The sequence below is a fragment of the Daldinia caldariorum genome (genome assembly GCF_022478825.1).
Source record: "Daldinia caldariorum strain CBS 122874 unplaced genomic scaffold F4812scaffold_12, whole genome shotgun sequence".
NCBI lineage: Eukaryota > Fungi > Ascomycota > Sordariomycetes > Xylariales > Hypoxylaceae > Daldinia > Daldinia caldariorum.
In genome coordinates, this window is record NW_025953048.1 from 122887 (window position 1) to 145350 (window position 22464).

At 47.6% G+C, this 22464-nt stretch overlaps 7 protein-coding genes across 7 annotated transcripts; 3 read left to right on the forward strand and 4 right to left on the reverse strand.

Moving 5' to 3' along the window:
• Nucleotides 1-3925: 3925 nt before the first annotated feature.
• F4812DRAFT_74859 (uncharacterized protein) lies at nt 3926-5327 on the reverse strand. The gene has a single exon (XM_047939379.1). It carries the CDS (start codon nt 4928-4930, stop codon nt 4094-4096), a length of 837 nt encoding a protein of 278 aa, XP_047788631.1. The 5' UTR covers nt 4931-5327; the 3' UTR covers nt 3926-4093.
• Nucleotides 5328-6435: 1108 nt separating this feature from the next.
• F4812DRAFT_460591 (uncharacterized protein) lies at nt 6436-7240 on the reverse strand (the record flags this gene model as incomplete). The annotated part of the gene is made up of 2 exons (XM_047937713.1): nt 6436-6606; nt 6725-7240. The coding sequence occupies 2 exons, from the start codon at nt 7238-7240 to the stop codon at nt 6436-6438; spliced, it is 687 nt and encodes a 228-aa protein (XP_047788632.1).
• A 376-nt stretch (nt 7241-7616) lies between these two features.
• Nucleotides 7617-8757, forward strand: F4812DRAFT_433644 (ERG2 and sigma1 receptor-like protein). The gene is made up of 2 exons (XM_047934653.1): nt 7617-8136; nt 8211-8757. Exons 1-2 carry the CDS (start codon nt 7785-7787, stop codon nt 8573-8575), a joined length of 717 nt encoding a protein of 238 aa, XP_047788633.1. The 5' UTR covers nt 7617-7784; the 3' UTR covers nt 8576-8757.
• On the reverse strand, nt 8758-12724 carry F4812DRAFT_433657 (uncharacterized protein). Its single transcript, XM_047934654.1, has 5 exons — nt 12064-12724; nt 11366-11958; nt 11223-11316; nt 11087-11169; nt 8758-11035 (listed from the first exon to the last, which is right to left on the reverse strand). The coding sequence occupies exons 1-5, from the start codon at nt 12409-12411 to the stop codon at nt 9091-9093; spliced, it is 3063 nt and encodes a 1020-aa protein (XP_047788634.1). The 5' UTR covers nt 12412-12724; the 3' UTR covers nt 8758-9090.
• Nucleotides 12725-13200: 476 nt separating this feature from the next.
• F4812DRAFT_433660 (uncharacterized protein) lies at nt 13201-16460 on the forward strand. Its single transcript, XM_047934655.1, has 2 exons — nt 13201-15486; nt 15611-16460. Exons 1-2 carry the CDS (start codon nt 13883-13885, stop codon nt 15792-15794), a joined length of 1788 nt encoding a protein of 595 aa, XP_047788635.1. The 5' UTR covers nt 13201-13882; the 3' UTR covers nt 15795-16460.
• Nucleotides 16461-16670: 210 nt separating this feature from the next.
• Nucleotides 16671-18383, reverse strand: F4812DRAFT_460595 (pseudouridine synthase; the record flags this gene model as incomplete). Its single annotated transcript, XM_047937714.1, has 3 exons — nt 16671-17002; nt 17049-18263; nt 18347-18383. The coding sequence occupies 3 exons, from the start codon at nt 18381-18383 to the stop codon at nt 16671-16673; spliced, it is 1584 nt and encodes a 527-aa protein (XP_047788636.1).
• Nucleotides 18384-18926: 543 nt separating this feature from the next.
• F4812DRAFT_433664 (uncharacterized protein) lies at nt 18927-22391 on the forward strand. Its single transcript, XM_047934656.1, has 4 exons — nt 18927-19898; nt 20005-20136; nt 20194-21683; nt 21740-22391. The coding sequence occupies exons 1-4, from the start codon at nt 19326-19328 to the stop codon at nt 21960-21962; spliced, it is 2418 nt and encodes an 805-aa protein (XP_047788637.1). The 5' UTR covers nt 18927-19325; the 3' UTR covers nt 21963-22391.
• Nucleotides 22392-22464: the final 73 nt, after the last annotated feature.

Consider the following 22464-nt stretch of genomic DNA (forward strand, 5'->3'; position numbering starts at 1 on the left):
AATTTCATACCTACCACATAGGGATAGGTACGGCAACCTTCGCAAGATACCGGAAGACGACAGGACGAGAAACTAACGGTGGTTAGTGTTAGGAAGCAGTAGCTATCTCCATAGATCAGCCAGTTGCCATGATTTTTCACGACTAGTAAATAACTAGACAAGTACCATTTACTCTAGTCGATGGTAGGTACAAGTTATCGGATATGTATACATACTGCATGATTCATCCTTGTCCCAATAAGGACGCTGCTGATGTGACGCTGCGTCTCGCCTGCAGATAGATGGTGCATATGTGGACAAGTTATACAGCTTCTATTGCATCTTAATAGAACCAATCCATAGGCTTACTGACAGGCACAGTAAATACCAAGACAAATAGGGAGGCAAGAAACCCATCCTATAGTAGAAGTTGAAGTTATACTCAATTTTAATCAAAAGTTCTGCCCATCTCGACGAATTTCTTTTTTTTTTCTCATACCAAGCGAGACAATCCGTTCCTTGTGCTACAGACTTATTTTTGACGCTTGTTACCTGCTCGTCCAACCCCCAGCCTCCGATGATATTTGGTGGTGACCAGAATCTCGTATTCGCTAGCCCCATAGGCGCCAACGGCCCCTGTCAACCCAAGCACGCAGGCTCCGCTCCGAGGAACCCCCCTAAACCCCAATGGAGAATATACGCATCCATTGGGTAGGGAAATAGCCCGTTCTTGTTACATGGCACTGCAGCCACCGGTAGAAATCGAGTATAAGCTGGACCTTTGGGGGGTGTTGTGTGCGGCTGGCAGGGCGGATGAGGAGGGGAGGGGACAGAACAACTACTTGTAAGTCTTACTACTGCAAACCCTGTGAACGGACTCGAATGGTAAGGCCTTAATGCTTGAGTTAAGACATTGTAGCTTCATGGGTTGTTGGCTATTAAGCTATCCTATGTAGACATCAAGCAGTATCCGTCTTTGGTACCGTACTTCTTTCCCCTAAGGTCGAAAGACAAATCAGTGGTACGCCCTACCTAGGTAGCCGGACCATTGAATACTGGGGAATCTGAAGACGTGTCTCACCAGAATCTATCGGTAGATCTTCCTTCTTCCCCCTAGTGTTCAAAGGTTAAAAGTAACCGGCCCGGGAACTACGCGGTTACAATACATACCTCCTACCTACTTAACGTTACTTTTCTTTTTCTTCTCCTGTCGTTACTTCAAGGCTACCAAGAAACAAACCAGTTACACTACATGTTTTCGACGCCCGTCGCTCCTCACCGCGGCAAGTTGTATTCTGGAAACGGCAATAGTTCCTGCGTCAGGATAATACAGCTTTTGCAGCGGTGGAGCTAACTAATGACAGACCTGTTAACTCAAACCGAATAGATTCGCCTTTCGTCTACTATCACCCCTTGAGGTACTCTCAGCGTTTTCTCATGTATCTACTTAGACCTACCTATACACCCAGCAGCTTGCTCGAGAAAAACCACGAAACAACTCTAAGGACATGCGCTAGGTACACAGCGGCGAACTACTGCCCATTTACTATCATTCTTCCCAAGCGGTATAGTTAGTTGCCCAATCGAGTCTTGGCCGACAATTCGCAATCCAGTCTTTGCCCTAGGGATTCCTCCTGCCTTAGGTTAGGTCATGTACCTGGTAGCACTTTATCAGTTACCTAGGAGGAAGAAAAAATATCAAAGAAAAAAAAGTTTCCATCACAACGTTGCTTTTGGCTAACACACGTACGACACACAGGGTACCTATCTTGATGTGCTACGAGTAAACAAATACTTGGGGGAAATATCCCAGGTTGTGCTCCTGCCTAGAAATCTAATCTAGGTTAACAATTTTGTCATATACCGAAGTTAATTTGCGTTGATAACCTGAAGAACAGAAGATTGCAGTCAACTCGGAGAGCCAAGGTGGAGCATATCACATGGCTAACGTGTATAGGATGCATTGAATGTATATTACCAAAGCTCCTTTTCACCACCCTTTTACACAGGTTACCAGGTACTAGGTATACCACACCCCCCGAGGATATATTTACGAGACGATATTCCAACATGTGCACTCGGGTATAAAAGCCCATGCATGACCAATGACCCATTCCTCCCGAATACTCATTGACAACTAAACACACTGCAAACCTTTAAATAAAACAGAGAACGACCAGGAGAAACTGATAACAGAAAGGAAAAGGGAGATTCTCGGCTGTGGAAATAAAATTAGGTGTAAATGATACAACAAAAGGCATGGGCCCGCCAGCGTCTTATCCCATCTATTACGAACTCAGGTGAGCCTTCCAAGGAGCAGTAGTTCTTTACAGAGGAAGAGAACAGTCTACTTATCACCCAGTCCCTAGAAATATATAGAGAAGTATAGGTTTAGGTATTTCTCCATAATACCTATCCCCCTATCTCGCGAACATGGGGAGAAACTACCTCAAGAGGTATCTAATGTAAAGTAGCTGACGACTTTCACATTCTCTCAGACTAAGGAGTTTCACAGTAGGTACTATCAAACTTAGATGCAGTGGCCAGTGTTATTATTTATCAAGCACGAAATTAAATACACCATAACTCAGAAGGCGCTGGGCCAAGAGTTAATACTAGGTAAGTTAGGAGGTAGTCAACCTTGTAGGGCTGGTGGATAGTCTAAGTAAACGCCTCAAACACACTTATTAGTTGAAGTTACCTATAGTAGACTGCCCACCGTGATAGAGAGGCTCTTATAGGCCTGTCTCGGCTATACCATCACTTCTTATGTACCATTCTCATCCGCCATTGCCCCAAGACTGATCGTATCCAACTATAGCGAGCGATACCAAAAGAAAATGAATAAAATAAAACAAAATAAAGCTTTTAGGAAAGTCAATAGCCCATCATCTATGCTACGCCATCACTCGCAGATTCTATACCTTTCCGCGCGCTAGCTACCTCTTATATTGCCACACCAGTTGGATTCTTCTTTTGGTATCTCGTTACCTATCCCATTAATTAGGTACCTAGAAAAAAGCGATATCCTCCTCCTTACGCCTCCTAAACCGAACCGTCGCCTTGCCGGGCGACACGAAGCTCTGTCCGCGCAGGCGGGTTTCCGTGCGTGTCCCTTGCGCCTCGAAGTCGTAGTGCGCGATGATATACGCCATCATGAGCTTCGCCCCGGCGGCTGTGATAAAGCGGCCGGGACACGCGTGAGGCCCGTACCCGAACGACGTATATTCGGCGGTTGCATGGGACCAGCCGCCCTGCCCCTTCCGCTGGGGACTCGTCGGTGTTGCCTAGACAGGTAGACAAGGTCAATGTCGGGTGATATTGCTTGAGCAGTGAGCTGTATTGTTGATAATCATTGGGAGGTTATTAGATGTGGTTATGAGGTAAAAGAAAGTAGATGAACATGAGAAACCATTGAATTCTTTAAAAAGGTACCTAACCTAGGATGACCAATTTGGAGTAAGAAGTGAAGTTTAGAAAGTGCAATACCATGCTTAGATACTGCCATAATAACTTGTTTTACACCCCTGAATAAGTACATCAACCTAACATGGAAGTCTTAACCCGTGCCTTTTCCTTTTATTTTCCCTTGCCAAAGTCCTACCTACCTAACCCAAGGTAAATGCCATAGAACCAGAACCACCCTTTCCATTGTTGTACAAATCCATCCTATGATTTCCCTCTTATGCCCGCCAACAAAACCACCCCAGATACGAATCAAAATGCGACAACTCCTAGAAAACTTCCCCCCGTCCGGCGGAGCTAAAAAGCAGACCATCCCTAATTAAACCCATATCCTTATTCGTAACCTTTGGGGAAACCCCCCAGCTGTACCCTCTCGTGACTAGTAGGAAATTCGTACCCTGCGACCCGTAACAGGTTGTTACCATAACCATAACCGTAACCCTCTCTCTTAAGTAAACCCAACCCCTCCCCCCGGGAGGACAGTGGGGATTCTGACCGGACCTGATCCACTCTTATCCGCATCCGGGGAGAAAGGGGGGGCGGGGCATCCTTCTCTCCCGTCATAGACACTGGAGTTTGTCTTTGCGCGACTTAGATTTAATATAATATCAGACCCATCCATCGACCTTTCCAACCCCCCCTTCGCCCCCTACCGCTCCTCCAGCACCGCCTTCACCCTCTCCAACCTTCCCACCGCCCCCTCCAGGCGATCCAGACGATCCCTCTTCTCGACATCCCTGCGCTCCAGCACCAAAACCCGCTCCTCCAGCAGCGCCCGCGCCCGCCGCTCGCTCGCCACCATCTCGTTCGCCTGCTCGAACAGCGTCACGCTCAGCTCCTCGACTTCCTTGCTCGTGTCCCGGAGCTTCCCCTCCGCTTGGGCCCGCAGCTCCCGCTCCCGCGACAGCGCTTCGAGTAGCTCGTTCGTCTGCCCTCCGTTGCCGTTCTGTATAGCTGTTGTTGTTGTTGTGGCGGTCGGTGGTGTTATCGCTGCCGTGGAGATCGAACCCCGGGCCCCGTGTGACGCCAGGTTCGGCACCGACTTGCGCGGCGCCAGCAGCTGGCTTATGCGCGCGGCGGCACCCGCGGGTAGGAACGTGGACCTCGGACTACCATTGCTATTGCTATTGGTATTGCTATTTCTATTGCTTGCGCTGGTGTTGTTGGTGTTGGTGGTAGTAGTACCGACGGACGTGGTGGACGCGGCGCGCAAGCGCGAGAGCTCGTCCTCGTAGTCGGCCCAGCGGTCGACGGCGGCGGCGGCCTTCTGGTTGAGGAGGCGGACCTGGGCCTCGAGGTCTTGGATCTGCTTCTGCGCGCGGAGGAGGGCGATCTGCGCGTCGGACGCGGGGGGGAAGGTGAGTCCGCAGTTCGGGCAGCAGGATGTCGTCGTGCCGGATGCGCTGCTCGTAGAAGTGGCGTTAGGGGTGGCTGTCATGGTGCTGGATATGGGTATCGCTGGGAATGTCATTGTCATTGTGGCCATGTCGGCCACTGGTTATGTGTGTTTTTTTATAGCCGGATAAAAGAAGGCTTGCTTTGGTTTCGCGGGAGGAGCTTCGTTGGTGGTGTGGTGGCTTTTTGTTGTTCCCGGAGTTGCGGCGGCAGATAGAGCGAGATATGTTTTGCTCTGGTTGGAAATTCCAGTGATGTTGGTATGTATTGTACCTAAAGAACCTAGGTACTGTAGGTACTTAACGTAGGTACGTATATATAGGTACCTTATTTGGTTTGATATTGGGCGACGAGGGTAGGTAAAAAGGCCTGAGTTAATAATGGAATAAATAACCAAAATTTCGGATCCCTTCTTATTCAACCGGTTACCTTTCTGCTAATTTTCATAATTCGTTTGTATTTCAATTGCTCTCGTCGTCAGGTCGAAGTTTACAAAATGAAGTATGCGAAATAGGGAATATCGCGGGCAGGAACAGGACTGGCCAAGCTGATGCCGGGGTTGGCTGCTGTGGTTGGCTGCTAGGTGTTAGCGTTGCAACCTATAAGACGCTAAGTTATTTGTGGTGGCGGGGCAAGGTTTTGTGTAACCAGACCCTGATTTCAAACAATACTGCGCCTCGCTATATACATACCTAACGTAGTATGTACTTGCCCGTGTATTTTCGGGGAGCTGGTACATAGGTACCTCAATTGTACTTGTCTTGAAGTCCTTTTACCAATATCTTCAAATGCCTTACCTTCAACATCCCAATAAATTCTTTTGCTATTGCTATAATTCCTAGCCTCGATTAAATCGTTTATTCGATCTGATAAAGCTACAGAAATTCAATTGCTATTTACGTATCACCCTGCACCCTGCGCACTAGTGGCGTGGTGCGTTACATAGTACACAACAAACGCATGGGGGTTGAGTTCTGACGTTGTGGAGGATCAATAAGCCTTATGAAACATCGTCAAACAATACCTTCCTAGGTATCATTCAGGCTCAAAGTAGGGGGTTAATACACACGACTTATTCAAGCATCACAATAACTAAGGGGGACGAACGATTACCTAGATAGATCTAGACGTTGAGTTCTATATTTCTTTTTCTTTGAGTCGTCAGCTTTCATTCCACGAGCTATCTAACTCGTTGACAAGGTGTTTGTGTATTCGTGTTGCTTATACCATGGCTGAGTGCCAATACATTCTGCAACTGGTGCTTAAACCTGGTTTGTAAACCGGCTAACATACCAACGTCCATGTTAATTTAGCTCAGTACGCTCGAACGGACATCAAATTTCTCTCGAGCCGGGACATTTAGAGATTCTTCGTCTCGCATTATCCTCCGTAGGTATGATTAGGGTATCCCTGGTTATATCTTCTAACACTGGTTGAAGCAATTCGAGCATAATTGTTCGAAACTTTGAACCGGTACAAGATCATAAAAGGGGGCGTTCCGATGGTCCCTAAATTGTAAGCCAACTTGAAGCTTTTCATCATAGGTACCAAGTTATCTCCAACCCCGAGACCGTATATTTAGGCAATTAGGAGTGCTCAGAACGGCTTAGCGACCTTCCGAGGCTCACTTATGCCCGTCTCCGGATCTTTATACTCTTTCCAGCTAACGGGGAACATCGGGTTTCCAGCCTCGCTTGTGGCCATGATGACGCCGAGCTCGTTGCTCGCGGTCGAGAGGTAATAGTTAGCCTGGTCGCCGAGCGAGATCTAACAAGACACAATAAACGTTAGTCGACACGTATTCCCTTCACAGATTCAAATTTTGTGGGACAAATATGTAAAAATGTGTATATGTCTGTGTGTGTGTGTGTGTGTGTGTACTCACCACCTGCGCCCTCACAATATCGCCCGGCCGGAAGCTCTCATATATCTTTACCCTGTCCTTCTCCGTAGCCCGAACATCCTGCACCCGGACCAAGCCCTGCCACTCCGCCTCGAGCACCGTATCGCCAACAACAAGAATCGCGACGGACGCGTGCCGCGGCGTGATGCGCGTCACCCGGCATAGAACCACGTTGCCGACTTCCGGCAGGACCTCGCGCTTCTCGGAAACGCCCGAGCGGGAGACGGAGATCGTAGGTAAGGAAGAACTGCTGCTGCCGCTGCTGCTGCTGCTGGTGTTATTGTTGTTACCGCCGCTGCTGTCATTATTCCCTGCTGCTAGCGCCGCTATCCTCGTCAGCCTCTTCGCGGGTCCGCGCGCCTTCTCGGGCTGGGCAACCGTCACCGCGCCCAGCAGCGACGAATACAAGTTCGAGTCGTGGATGTGCGTCCCAGCGCCCGCGGCGTAGCGATCCGCGGGTCCTAAAAGCTGTCCGGGGACCGCGACCGTCTGCGTCATGTTGGCGCGACAACGAAAACAGAATTTTTTTTCCTTTTTTTTTTTCCTTTTTTGGATCGGACACTTTTCAAGGTAAAGCTTGGTAATCACGGGTTAAGAAATTGTCGTTTGGTAGGGATTAATTAGTGATGTAATAAGCAAGGTTCCCTGTAGACGCTGACGGACTGGCTCTGCTCCGAAATGCAGATGTTGAGCCGATAAAATCTTTAGATAAGCGATAACAGATACGAATACGATCCCGGGTACGGATCGCATGGTACGGCGTTTGTGAGATGGTGCGATCCGGCTGTCTGGTTTACCGGGGCCCCACTTTTGACGCTACTATTAGAGCTCAGACCCCTATTTTTGGGGGGGTTTTTTTGACAGGTACGCACCCACTAAAATGTTTATTATAAATTATAAATTAGCTTTTCGAGATGTGTTAGTAAATTTCTTGGTCTAGTCTTTATTTATATTCGAGTCGGTGGCTTTTGTTTTCGTTTTCCGTTCGTCTCGTTGTTTCTCGGTATTTTGCCTGTTTCTTTGAATCGCATAGGAAGTAGCCATGGCGCCCAAAAAGTCAACATCTGCACCGGCACCCAAAGCCTCATCGTCCGGCTGTTTTGTCAAGTTGCTCACCATCATCGGTGTGCTAATCGGCATATTCGCCCCGATCGCCTACGTGCTTGAGCAAAACCTCGAGAAGTTCTACATCTTCAACTTGGAAGAGCTGCAGGACGTGTCTTCCCGAGCTATCACGGCTCACGGCAACGACACCGCCAAAATCGTCGACTACATCGTCGCCGAGCTGTACGAGAAGTACCCGGCCCATGTAAACCCCAACTGGAACGTCACCGAGGAATGGATGTTCAACAATGCCGGCGGCGCCATGGGCGCCATGTACCTGATCCACTCCAGTAAGTAACCAACCCTCCCACGACTACCAGCTAGTCTCCAAAACTAACACGTTCTCTTTTTTCAATAAAAAAAGGCATCACTGAGTACCTCATCATCTTTGGGACGGCGGCCGGCACGGAAGGCCACTCGGGACGGCACACGGCGGACGACTACTTCCACATCCTAACGGGGGAGCAGTGGGCGTTCGTCCCCGGCAAGTTCGAGCGGGAGGTGTACCCGGCGGGCAGCGTGCACCACATGCGCCGCGGCGACGTCAAGCAGTACAAGATGCCCGAGAGCTGCTTCGCGCTCGAGTACGCCCGCGGCTGGATCCCCCCCATGCTCTTCTTCGGCTTCGCCGACGGCGTCTTCAGCACCCTCGACGTCCAGACCCTCTACCGCACCGTCGTCGTCACCGGCCGGGAGACCATCCGGAACCTTCTGGTCGGCAAGATATAGATTTTAGATTTAGATTTAGGGGGGGCTTGTTGTTATGAGTTATTCTAGAGTTGTACAGAAAGCTTTTTTTTGTCTTCGCGAGCACGGCTAATTAGAATACTATAGACGGCTAGAAGCGACAGTATATTGTAAGAATATATCGCACCCCCAATAATGATAATACAACTATCGCCCAAAGACCAAATTCGTATTAAGCACCTAACATGATACTCTGATAACCAATCCTACATTACCTAGGTACCTACCTGATGTTAAAGCATTTAATTAAGAATACTATCCAGCTCGGGTTGCACGGAAACCTCTTTGGGAGGTTGAATCTGATATACCGTAGCTAGCTGAAGCTTCTAAGCACCCAAGGAATACCTTTCTATTCTAGATGGTATTCCATTCTATGCCGCATAGTACCTCGGTGATACTCCCCTAGACGCAATGCTCTTTTCTAATCACATGCCTCTCAGTAACTAAAGCACAACGCATAGCTTTGTGATGAGTGTTTTCACAATCCAATGCACCCACTATGCAATCGCCACGTAGTGCTTCCTCCACAGATCCATCCCTTCCAGTTTATTCGTTCCAGACTCCAAGCCCGAGATATCTTCTAGTATGCGCCAATCATAGACCCCCACCCACTCGCGCTCTCCATTCTTTTTCGTCAACCCAGCTTCCCCAATGCTTTTAATAAACGATGATGTGGCCTCCACACGTCTCGACTCGACGAGACAGATCTTGCGCACCCGGGACTTTCTCGTCTTCTTTAGCGAGGCGTCCCATTTATATGCGAAGCTAGGCGTAGGTTCTTGAGACCATGTGTTGGGATCCGTTAAAAAGTTATCTATGCCGTGATCTCCTAGCAGGTTTTCGGTTACCCATGCGTACTGCGAGATACAAGGTGGCAATAGAATAGAGCGGTTAGCAAGTATGCATTTCTCGCCGACGAAAGTACATCGTCCATGAGTCAGACACCGCTCAGAAAAGTTGGTTTCTCGAGGAGAATTAGACGTTATTATAGAAGTGGTATTGGCGAGAGATAACTCGGTGGGCGATTCTGCCAGTTGAGCCCATGAGGGACCAGGGGTTGCCACTTTTGATGCTTCATTTTCGGTACTTGCGACATGGTATCCGAAAGATGGGTTGGCGTCAATCTGGCCGAGTGGCTGCCTCTTCTTTGGAGTATTTGGGGCATTTGATGATAGTTCACTGAGATTATCCATTGACTGTGACTGTTGAGACGGGGTATCAGCAGAAAGCCGTAGGCTTTTGGTGGTTACCGCTGCATCTGAGGCATGCCGTCTTTTACGTCCTGTATGCACTGGGGATTTCTGAGAAACATTAGTTATGGTATGGTTGTCCTCATCCTCGATGACTAATGGCTTCAGGGGTAACAGTAGGTGTTTACTGTTTATTTTTACTGCATCGGGAGATGACAGTTGGGGCTGTTCACAGGAGCGTAGGTATTCGTAAGGGTTTGCTATCGAAGTGGTTTGGGCTTCCTTTCCCTGGCAATTCCCACTACTAGATGGCCTTGGTGCTGCTCTTGGGCCAGTCGTATGGCTCTGCTGGCTGATGACGTCCACAGCTATTCCTCCTGGGTCGGCCTTTTCTAACGCCGAAATCCATTCGCGCATCTCCTGACTATCTTCAAGCTCAGGTATTTTGGTTGTATCTGAAGCTAACTCCCGTAGCTCCATAAAACTGATAGTATCCAAGTATGATCTATCATGATGAATCTTAGAGACCAATGGGAATCTCATGCTCCAGAAAGTCGTATTGGGTGCCTTGTCGAATGCAAAGCAACGCATGTCGAACACCAATGGTTCTAAAAATATATCGGCTGGCTGCTTGTCTACCTTTCCTAGCTTGAAGTCCAGTATTATAGACTGGTTTGAATCAAACGGGACTGGTGATGGAAAACATTGAGTCATAACTGTCCCTAGAAGGGCCTCGGAAAGAAGGACAACATTGGTGACTATAAATCGAGGTTTCTCAGTGCCTGCTCGAGCTTTCTCCCTGTTATCCAAGCACCCAATGAAGAAGTGCGTCCATTTGATATTGGGTCGCTTATACTCCCTTGCCTTTGCTGCATCATAAGAGGCGCCAACGACAGCAAGATCTCCCACATCTCCCCACCCTTGAACATACTCCTTTTTCAGTTTAATATTGCAGCAGCTGAATGACTTTTGTGCTGTGCTAAAGTTGAAATATGGTTCGTCAGGCTTCAAGACCAGGCCTTCGCCACGACTGACTATGCATTTTGCAAAGGCTTCACGTAGCCTCAACGCAGCAGATGGCCGTCCGAAGGATATGATCTCACGGGGTACTAGCTCAGCATAACCCTTCCGACAAGTTACGAGGTCCGTTAAACGCTTGAATCGTTCGAATTGTTTGGCTCCAAGTAATGATTCATCCTCGATAAGTAGAATATCGAAATACACTATCATTAAATGCTCGTAATCATGAGGCCTATTTCAAATTTAGTTAACAGCCCTACACCGTTGATGTGTGATGCCATACTGAGAATCATAGTGGACCCCTATAAAAGAGCCTGAGCGCGAAACGTGCTTACGAATTTTATGAAATGGTAAAATTTGGTTGTCCTGTGTTTTGGTTAGCGCCTACTATTCGGAGTCGAGTGACGTTAAAATGTTACCTTGGAACTGTATACCACCATTTCCCCCTCAAGAATACACCCAGTCTTCAAGGGGCAGTCTGGTGTTCCCAGTTTTAATGAGTCTCGAATGGCCCTACGATAGTCAATAGAGTGGCAAGAAAGGGGTTTGAACGGTGGCTTACTGATGAAGGCCGATTCGATCCTGGGTGCTATCTTTCCCACCCTTGGAAAATATCTGAATAGGGGAATAAGGCTTGCGGAGATCAATGTGAATTTGACAGTACTCTCCATCAATCTTTTGCTCGCAACTCATGTCCCGAGACCTACCCATATCTAGACAGTGCTTTATACTTCTTCCTTTAAGCCATGTTTGCCGACCAACTTTTGTCCCGATAGATGGTTTTAGCATACTAGCAATGGCAGTTTGGGCGTAAGATGGCTGCTTGATTTGCCGTAGGAATGTAGTGGCTGTAATGAACTCATCCCTTACTTTCATCAGTTGGGGTAAGAGAACGTTATAGCAACGAAAAACGAGACGTTCATCTATCACTACCGGCTGGTAGTTCTTTAATATTAGCCTTGTAAACCATTTCGCATCGCGTGGGCTGAGTCGTCTGTAAATAGTAACTAGAGATTGATCCTGGTCTCTAGAATCTTGAGCCCTACGCGAAGCCCTAACTGAAGGCGAGCTAAATCGACACGCGGCTGCAACGCAGGTTAAAGTATCATCGACTTCTTCTACCGTGGGCTCATTACAATCTTGCGTATCATTAGGCTTTGGAGGCGTTAGCAACTTGAATGACTACAAGAAGAAAAGGGGAGTATTCTACGATAATCAAGTTGATTTTGGCTGCTTTTGTTACTTGGAAAGATTACCCACCGTGCGTTTCAAGATGCCTTCAATGCAATCGGCAAGATCTACGCCAAGGCCAGGAGTCCTGTATCTTCGTAGTTCTTGCAACCTCGAGGCCCCAAGAAGTAAGGCTTTACCAAATATGGTTTCAAGCCTTGCGGTTTGGATAAGGTAGACTCTGTCTGTCCTTCTCTCCGGCAACAAAGTGGATAATATAGCGCTTGGATCATTCTCAAATACATCGAGGCGGGAGCGGTGCTCACGAAACCATGCCTCGATTATGTTCCTCGTAGGAATTTGTTTACGCTCATCTTTGTGAGACTCGTCGTCAAGTTCTTGGAGTAGGTCGCATATATATCTAAATGGAAACGGCATTGTAACCACGATATTCGCATATGCCGATATTTGATAGAGAGAGAAAGAAAAAGAAATACCACAGAAGGGAAATATCAACCTTCATGATTATGTGCTTATAATTATATTATAGGCAGTAGAGAGTGCATTGTCTCCGACGCGTATAGTGTAAGGTGGAAGAGAAAAAAATGTTCTTGTGATAGGTATTCGTTGTAATGCCTGATGTCCTTAGTGCCGTCCATTGTAGGCGTTCAAAGTATCACAAAGACTAACATTGAAATTGTGCTGCACAATTTGTGCAGGCACCTGCCTTGGTACAAACCTTATCGCGCTTAATTCATGCTTGTGTGTTTGACGCGACACAGCTTACGGGTGTTCACGTGAAATTGTTTAGCATTTGAAGATACTTGAGGACCTAACCTAGGTACCTAGGTACATTTATGAAACTGGCCATCATGTATGTTACACGCGTATGTCTGCTACCCGGGTGTGGGTTACAGTATCTTTTAAAGCATGGCAGCATGCCTTCTTCAGCACCTGGTTGCACCATTGAGAAATCCCCACTTAGCGAGTGGACGTCATTTATTTAGTCTATGCATTGCCGGGACTTGCGGGCTAAAAAGAAAACATCTTTCCAATCAAAACACTGGCAATTTTCCGCAAAGTTGACGGGCCATCCGACACCTCGTCACTCACGTTTTTGCCCCTGAATGCACAAAACAGCCCATGCAGCCCATGAGATGAGCGGACGATTAATTTTGTGGGGTCTCTCCATCTTGTTGACCAGGGATCGAGAGAAACAATCAGCGCAAATACATAGTAGAGGTACCTGAGGTAACGAAATGAAATTAAAGCAAACCTCAGAACCCGAACTGATTTTCCATCAAGTTCCTAAGTTCCTTGCTGCTATCCCGATTCCCCCCTCATCATCCCGTCGTACAATACTTAATAATAATAGATCTCATCTCTCTCGTTTTATTTTATTTTTATTTTCGTCTTGTCATCCGACCGACTAGCCTACATAACCTTTATTTTTTGTTTTTTTTAGAGTGTTCGAGCCTTACGGTACAATACTATACAATACAACCCGCGATAATTCTTTTTCTTCATTTATTAACATACACCCTAAACAGCTACCTATCCTTACATATAGCGTATAATTTATAGTTACCTATTCCCTAACCATATTCTGCAAACCTCTTAATCCTATCCCTCTTCTGGAAGATAATGGGCTTCCTAAGCCCCGGTCAACCCCAGCTATATTCCAGTCTTATCATTCGTCGCCTAACAAGTTCCAGCTAACTCTGCAACTGAACTGTATTGTACATCGCCCCCCCTTCCCACCCCCCCGGGCGACGCATACAAGTCTGTGTGGTTCTCTGTGGTGCTGCGTACCCCCTCCCCAATTTCCCATCCCAGCATCTGAAGCGAGCTCCACGTCTTCCGCCCTGAATTTCGATCCCCATCTGCCTCGGGTGGATTATGTTTTCTTATGTCTATGAAACCCGCTCAACTTTTACAAATTTGCTTGATAACATCTCGTTTCCACCCTCTCTTCAATGACAAGAGACTTAACAATATAGTTTCTGTTTTATATTCTAGACGCTCTTTTACTAGGAGGACTAGGCACCGTCGTGCCATTTTGTCCCCAGCCACTCCTTTTCAAAACCAGCGGTCAATAGAAAACTTCACCGCACAACTTTTATACTCTCGTTCACCACACAAAGTTATCAACCCTTTTACTGGGGCCAACATGAGTCGGGGCCTACAGGAATCCGCTCTTTCACTAGATGCGGTTCTAACTTCTCCCCTTAAAATGGCTACCGGTGTGCACTCGATCAGCTACTCTACCAATGGCTCTTACAGTGGTCAGGTTCCAACGTCGCCCCGTGCTAATCATCTAGAGAGTGCTGGAGAGAGCGGAGCGGCGGACGGGGACGGGGACGCATATTCGAGTTCGATGCCATCTCCACCATCTCTAAGTGAGATATCTCGGACGAGGTCCACTCGTTCTACCTCGACAACATCACGAAATTCCAATCGATTGTCATTAACCTTGCCGATCGCGCCACCTGATAGTGTCCCGTCGAGGCCCACGCCCACTTCTTCGGTGCCGCCCACCCCAGGACCGGTGTCAGGACTGAGCTCGCCAATTGATGCAAATGACTTCATTATCGCTATTGCCGCCCAAGAGCGTCGCGTATTAGAACTTCGTGAAGAATTGGGCCGAGCAGAGCATGATCTTAGAAGGCTGAAGAAGCAGTGGACAGCCTCCGATGGTTATAAGAAGCGGGCAGCTGCTAAAAACTTTGACCCTCTTCGCGCTGCATCCGTGATAGATGGACCGTGGGCCCATGATGATCCAACAACTGTCAGATACACCAGCGAACTAGAACGTAGGAAAGCCATCCTTCTTGCACAAAGCCGGGCAGCACCTCGAGACACCAAAAGGACAATTATCCGGGGTGGACACACTCGCGCTTTGTCCTTACTTTCACCTACAACATCACCAAATGGAAACGACCCGCTCCGATCACCGGATTTATACTCAAAACCGTCGCCCGTCTCTACTCCTCTTCTCAGTAAGCGCGCAACATGGGCTCCTCGTCAAAGCCAGCCGACCCATGGTATGAAGCAAATCGCAAATGATTTTAAGCAAGGCCTTTGGACGTTCGTCGAAGACTTGAGACAAGCGACTGTGGGGGATGAAGCAATTTCTGGGACAACAAATAGAACAAGTGATATGGTATCAAGGTTAAATAGAACAGAGACCGAACAGGACACTATTCGAGCGTCTACTTCGAGCCGCGGCAAAATGCCATTCCAAGACGAATCCGATTCCGCGACGGAAGCACCGAACAGATCATCCACCAGTAGTTTCAGCGACCGTTTGCAGCACAGACGCTCAACATCGAAGGTGGAACCCAAAGCACGAAAACATTACTCTTGGACGCCACTACCACTCGATAGCCTCTGCGATGACGATTGCTCCAACTGGGATATATTAAATGCGAAGCCATCCCGCTGGAGCGGAAGCACGGTAAACGGGGATGACAACGCGATTCCTGAGAAATTTGGTGGTAGTGAGGAGACATTGTAAGACGACCACGATTAATACGTCCACCAAAGCATAATGTGCAAGGCACACACCATTGACCCGTTTCAGCCTACCCAATACCTGGAATACAAAGCATATCTAAGCGTCTAACATCAGCAACAGGAGACACAAACAATCCCACAGCGAGATAAGGTCGCCATCCCCAGAGACTCCAAGTAGGCTAGAAGAATTACCACAGGCCATCCTCAACAAACTGACTCCCAGTAACATAAAGAACACGACGTCGAACTTCATCAAGGAGTGGGAGAAGAGTTTGTCCCCGCCTGCGGACTCTACTTCTTCCTGAGTTAACCGCCCGAGGCCACCGCGGACCCCGAGTCACGAGCCCATCCATTTCCATTCTTGATATATGCGCGGACGAAACGTTGCGTAGACGCACGACCACCCGGATTTCGGAGGCCTGCCTACGGTTTAGGATCAACGAAATATCCCCGACAGAGACTTCGACGCCGCTTTACATTCTTATAGATACCTACCGTTTCGTTCAGAGCGTCGTGAAGACCGGGGCTCTCAGACGTGAGATTATTTGTCGATCGAGTACTGGCGCGATTCTTGGTTTGAGGTTTTGGGATACCGGCTGGATGCATCGATTTTTTGGCTACGATATTATCAACAAATAACCTAGGAGCGACGCCCCTTTTAAAGCAGGGCAAGATAAGAGAAAAGAGAAGAGAAAGGAGGGGAAAAAAACAGGTCACCCTTATCTCCTCACCCCCATCCCCGCACCCCCATGGTTTTTTTATAGGTAATATCTAATGATCACGACCGCTCATGAATGATAGACGATGATTTAAAACGAAATAGACTCGTTATCGTCGTGGTTGTCAATTTTGTCATATACTTAACCTAGCATATACGTATGAGCTTCGTACATGGTTATAGCCTACCTATTACAAGCGTTAGTATATCAAGTACTATCAAAGTACTAGTTACACATTTTAGGAATCTGACAAGTTAATTTCTCTTACATTTTGAGAACTCAGCAAGATGTGTATATATACATTGCCTAGGTACCTAGGTTAGGTAGTTTTAAGTCGTGCGGTTATATGCAAGTCCCCCGACGCCTAGCTGATGCAAACAAAATACAGAGTACGTCCTCTCGTAAAACGCTGTCCCCCTTACTACATGTCTATGAAAAGAGAGGCAAGTATGCTAGAGCCGCTCAAGGAGGGCTCCCCAACGAACCGAGGTGTTCTACGTTAGGTATATACGCCTTCGAGGAAGCAGGTGCGTCGGGAAACCCATTCCAGGACTCTTCACCAACGTCTTTGCTCTTGACGTTCGACTTGGTGGTATCCTGAGAAGTGGTCAAACTCGTGGCAGGAACGGCTTGTGCTGCTTGTGCTGAGTTACCACCATTCCCTGTCTCTTGCGACTCCGCGGCTCCTACTTCCTCAGATTTGATATCTCGGGCCGGAGAAGAAGGCTTTGAAGTTGGTAACGTCGACTTCTTGTTTGATAAGTCATCCTCTAGAGTGGTCAAGTTTTCCGGTTCTTTAGATAAGACTAGAGTCAGCTTGGTCTCGCTTCTTTTTGTTACCACCCGGCGGGTTTTGCTTGGCTCTTAGAGCGGGCTCGGAGGCTTTGCTGCGAGCTTTGCTGTTCCACTGTAATAACATGTCACTCAATTGAGGTGCCCATACGGATTCTCCTTTTGCCAGGTCTGAAAATTCCAAGCAATTAGAACTACCTAGGACAAATTCTCCTTGCCGACTTCTGCAGAGCTCTGCCATCACTGCTGCAGATCCAATCTTCACACCCAGGTCATGGCAAAAGCTCCGGACGTAAAATCCCGAGGTCACTGTCATTCGGATTCTTGCCGCTGGAGGACCTTTGTCCTCCCAAGGTGGTGGTGCGTCAGTGTCCGATGTTTCAGGTATCAAATTTGACCCCCTCCCTGGTTTGGGAGTCGCTGGAGGAAGGTCGCCAAGCGCTCCTGACATTAATGGTGTATGCTGCGAAGTTTTGCGACGCTTGTTGCTAACCCTGTCGTACACAAGCGCATCGACACTTTCGTCTGACTTTCGTTTGAATTTCTCATGCTCGTCCAAAGCCTTGGTCTCTTGTTCCTCTTCTTCAGGGGTAAGCTTCTTAGAAGTCATCTGCTGCTTTCCGATCTTCCAGACCTGTTCGGCGAAGTTGCGTTCAAATGTGGTAGCTTCCTCAGCAGGCCAACGGTAGGAATGTTGGCCAGGTTCATACCATTCAACCAAGTCGAGTTCAGCTACCGTCACTTCTCTGGTCGGAACTTCTCTCGGAATTGGTTTGCCCTCTCTTGCGTACTCATAGAGAGGCTTGCCCTCCATCTTCAATGCTGAATAAAGAGGCGGCATCTGTTGGATTTTTCCTCTGTAGGAGTTGAGCGCCTCTTCAACCATAGGCCGGGTGATATGATCGTATGCGGTCTTCTTAAGAATCCTACCAACCCTATCGTACGTATCGGTACTGGCACCAAACAGCACTACAGTCTCATACGTCTTGGTACAGTCCAGGAAAGACTGGAGAAATTTAGTACCCTTGCCAACACCTAGAATCAAAACACCAGTGGCAAGCGGGTCAAGTGTGCCGCCATGGCCCATTTTGACTCGAATGTCATCCTTGCCGAATCGACGTCGCTTCCGTTTGGTATTGGACTCTTGCGCCCTCTTTGATATCTCTTGGTCTATCATTGGCTTGAAGAAAGCAGAGGGGTTAAAGTGATGTTGACAGTCCCTAATAACCTGAGCAGAACTCATACCCATGGGCTTATTGATGGCTATGTGATAAGAACCAATGATTGTTAGCAGAAATAGACATAAGAAACTATCACCGAAGTGAGATTAATATGAGATTTCATACCAAAGACGCCATCGAGAACAGGGCTAGAAGCTGCCATTCTAGCGAATCTAGCCAGTTGCATTCGTAAGTAGAGTGCCTTAGAGAAGAAAAAGAAACAGAAAAAAAAAAAATCAATACGGTAAATTCGATTCCAGTATGGTTAGTGTAATTATCAAGCCCTCAATGCTATAGAATTGTAAGTCTTTATGTGCTATGAGCTGTTATCAGACAAAGCGCAAAGCGTCGACTGTAGAATTTTGACTGAAGGAGAATGTAAGGGTCTGGAAAACGGAATTTGAGTCAGAGGAAAAAAAAACAAAAAAAACGAAGTGCTTGTATACATGCTAGGTATGCAGCGGCTAGGTAGTTTTAGTCTAGGAATACAGGGATACTAGTTCTTATCGATTAGCGACTGCAACCTAAATTATTTTAGATAAACCCCACTATCTATAGCTTCGACGTCATTGGTCGGAACTCTCTCAGCCCACTTGAATGGGGGGCCTTACGTATTGTATTGTACGCATTAGGCTGGCCTACAATGGTAACACGGGCGGCTAGCAACTGCAACTAATCATTACCATTTTCAATTAACAGAAGGTACGATACGCGTAGCTACTGACGCTGAACCGCGTCCCAACTTCCTTACCAAATTTACATGTCTGCATGCGTTATTGTAAATCTTTTAGTTACGTAGCTGCGTACCTAAGTTAATTTTCTTTTTATCATAAACAACAACAGCATAACAACAGCAGTAACGGCACAACGTTCATCACTCTCCTTTACCAAAATAAAAATAAAAAGTTGGCGTTAGTCTTGCTAATATGAATTAATGCGCCCCGGTATCGCATTACTCTTCTCTTTTTTCTTTCTTTCGCCGAATAGTTTATCGACGTATCGACATAACGATTTCCCAAAGTCCCAAGATTAAACTTCTGTTATCACAATCGTCCGCAACCGGTTCGGTTAAGTTTATTCCTCGAGCGCCGACGCGCCTGCCATTATGGATGGTCATTTGAAAGAGGAGCAGTCGGACTCGACGGTCCAAACCGTTGACGAAATGGCCTTGGAATACTATAGAGAAGACTCGGTATTAAAACCCGTTTCTGCCCGTGCGCACACCGACGATTGGCCTTGTTTTCTACTTACCGGCGCTACGGTATTTCACAAGGATGGCACCTTAGCAAATCTACTGCATGTTGATTTGGAAGGTCCCTTGATTGTTCGTGGAAAGCTTGAAATTGAGAAGGACCAGGAGAAATTCCTTATTAACCGACACATGAAAGACCGTTCGCCATATATCCAACTCCAGGACACGGTATCCTTCTCAATCGGCCTTAAGGAAGATAAACCTCCCATGCCAGTGCTGTGGGCTAGTGGCGGAGCAGGTTGGTATGAGATCGTTCCGTCTGATTCTTATAAGGATATATGCAACATTATGTTCCAAGGCATCTCTCTTCACTATGCGATACTTGACCAGTATGAAGCTGTACTAGAGAGTCTTCACAGGACAAAGAAAAACAGAAATAAGACACTTAGAGATGTCAAATTGGACTTGAACCACGTTCTCATTAAGGTGTGTACATACAATAATGGCCCTTCAGTTATGCATGAACCAATGTTTACATGTCTATGCAAACCAAACCTGGCTCTTTAAACCCATGTCTGACTTCATTACGCAGTATGCAGTAAACGTTGGCGACGGTATCACATCTGCCGAGGCAAAACAGCGAATTAACGACCAAGCAATCTTCTTGCTTTCTCATTTTCCCAAGGATACCGAATTTTATCGCATGTTGGCTCAAGAATGTCCTGTAAGACCAACTCAAATTAATATCCAAATACATATGCTGGTCTAACTTAAAGTATAGAATATTGTGCAACGACTTGCCGCAAAGGAGTCGAACGAAGCTAAGGCAGCCACAAGCTCAGAACCTAGCACATTAGTTGCGGTTCCTTATCGAGATCAACAGAGGTCTAGTTCTCTTGAAGGTACCAACAGTAAAAAAAGGGGTAGGCCTTCGTTACGGAATTCGACGTCAAGACATCTGCAAGATGCTGAGGCTACCAACCATCAGTTTGCTGAGACAATAGAGGCTGCAAGCCGTATAGCAGTCCAGCCTACCGTAGTCAAGCAGGAATTACCAGCGAATGCTGAGTTCAGACCTGTCGATGAAAGTTCTAATATGGGCGCAGCTAGTTCTCGCCCTAAGTATAACCGACCCAGAGAATATCATAACGCAGAAAAGCAAGCTGACGCACGCGCATCGGAGGAACTCAGTGCGGCCGCAGAAACTGACATACCTCGCCCATTGCTACATAAAGACGAAAGCTCTGGCGCGGATATCCGTTCAGGTATCGATCCCTCTCTATCTGTCGTCCTTGAAGTTTTGCGTGATTTCCGAGAGTCACTACTTGCACTCCCTCCACATGAGAGGACAAAGACCCCAGATCAGTTGTCTCCCAGTACTTGGTGTAACAAGCTTTATCGCGATTTAAGTGTCAAAAAGCCTCGGGCGCTAGCCGAAGTCTGCAAATACTACGCCAAAGATCTCCTGCGTCTACTTGGGCCAGAGTGGTATCCGAGCAAGTTTTACAAGTGGCTAAAGGCAAACGTTGACTCGGTGCCAAGCTTCGAGGACCTGCCAGAGGAACAGATGAGAAATATCCACAAACGCAGGAAGAAGGGCCAGCCTCGCGAAACCCGACAATCCTACACAAGTTCACCTTCTTACACAAGTCCTGCTCCTTCCTGGAGTCATCTTTCTCATGCGAATCGTCCTTCCTTAAACCAATCTTCCTACGAACTTCCAACCGCCATGGATTACCAGCAGCCAGAAGAGAAGGCTCAAGGAGCACAACCGCCCCATAGAGTCCGCACCAGCGGTAAGGTAGCAGGACTGCGCCCGTCTATTGGAGGCAAGAAACGACTACTTCGAGATCCTAACCTTGGTGATGATGAAATGGAGCTAGACGACGACGGGCTGCAGAAGAAAGTATCTAAGAAGTCACGTTATTCTGCTAGTGACGGCGAACATGACGGCGAGCAAGGTGCAACCGCTTCTTCCGGCAACGAGTACAACGCGGAAGATGAGGATGCCTTCGCAACTGGCGTAGTTGGCAGCTCAACAAAGCCTTCGAAACCCAATAGAGATGGTGTGATCGAAGCATGGAAATGCGAAGAACGTGGTTGCAGCTACGTCGTTCAGGTAGAGGACGAGGATGACGCCGATGCCCTTATAATGCACCATTATGAATTGCACCATAAGGATGCTCGACACAAAAAGTATACGTCAAAGCGGGTGGAGATACAGAGCATAATTCGCGAGGAGTCCCGCATAGCAGGTGGTGCTCCTATCAAGTATGTTAATTTTCCTCAGTCTTCGGTTTGGCTCTGTTATCTAACTATGTGCATAGCTTCCTCCTTAAGAAAGTAGGTCGACATACTGCGCTCCTCGAGGACCTCGCGAAGACAGAGTATCAGGTGACCCTGGAAGTAGAACGCCAAAGTCGTCGCAAGGTAAGACTTCAAGCTCAGGAGACGCAGCTTCAGAGCCAAGAGAAACAACTTCAGTACCAGGACACGGAACTTGACGTTGGGGACGTGCCGGAGCCTAAGGAGCGCGACACTCTACAGTAGATTTACCTACGAGATTTATACTTATGCACGGACATGACGACACGACGGTTCTTTTTCTTTTTCTTTTTATTTCTTGCGTTTGAGGTTCTGATTACTACAGCAATCGGAGCCCTGGATATGTCATGGGGCCTTGATACGACACTTACAACAGACGGATGATACCCCCTTTGCATTTAACATGGTCGCTCGGCGCTGGTGAAATTTTTGTGTTTTCAACTTCCAATCATATCCTCCTAGAGAACAATTTTTCGTTTTTTTAACGAATCACTCGGGAGGAAATTTTGCACGTTTTTTTCTGGTTTTAGCCAAAAAAAAGCAAAGTTATGAGTCCCGCGAGGGCATCATTCAACGTGCTACTATTTCTAACGATCTAGATCGAGAGGCTTTGCGTTACGCTTCCTCATCGTTCTTTTTGTCTCACACAACTTGGGGGGGGGGGGGGGGCGGGGGGGGGGGCGGGGGGGGGGGGGGGGGGGGGGGGGGGGGGGGGGGGGGCGGGGGT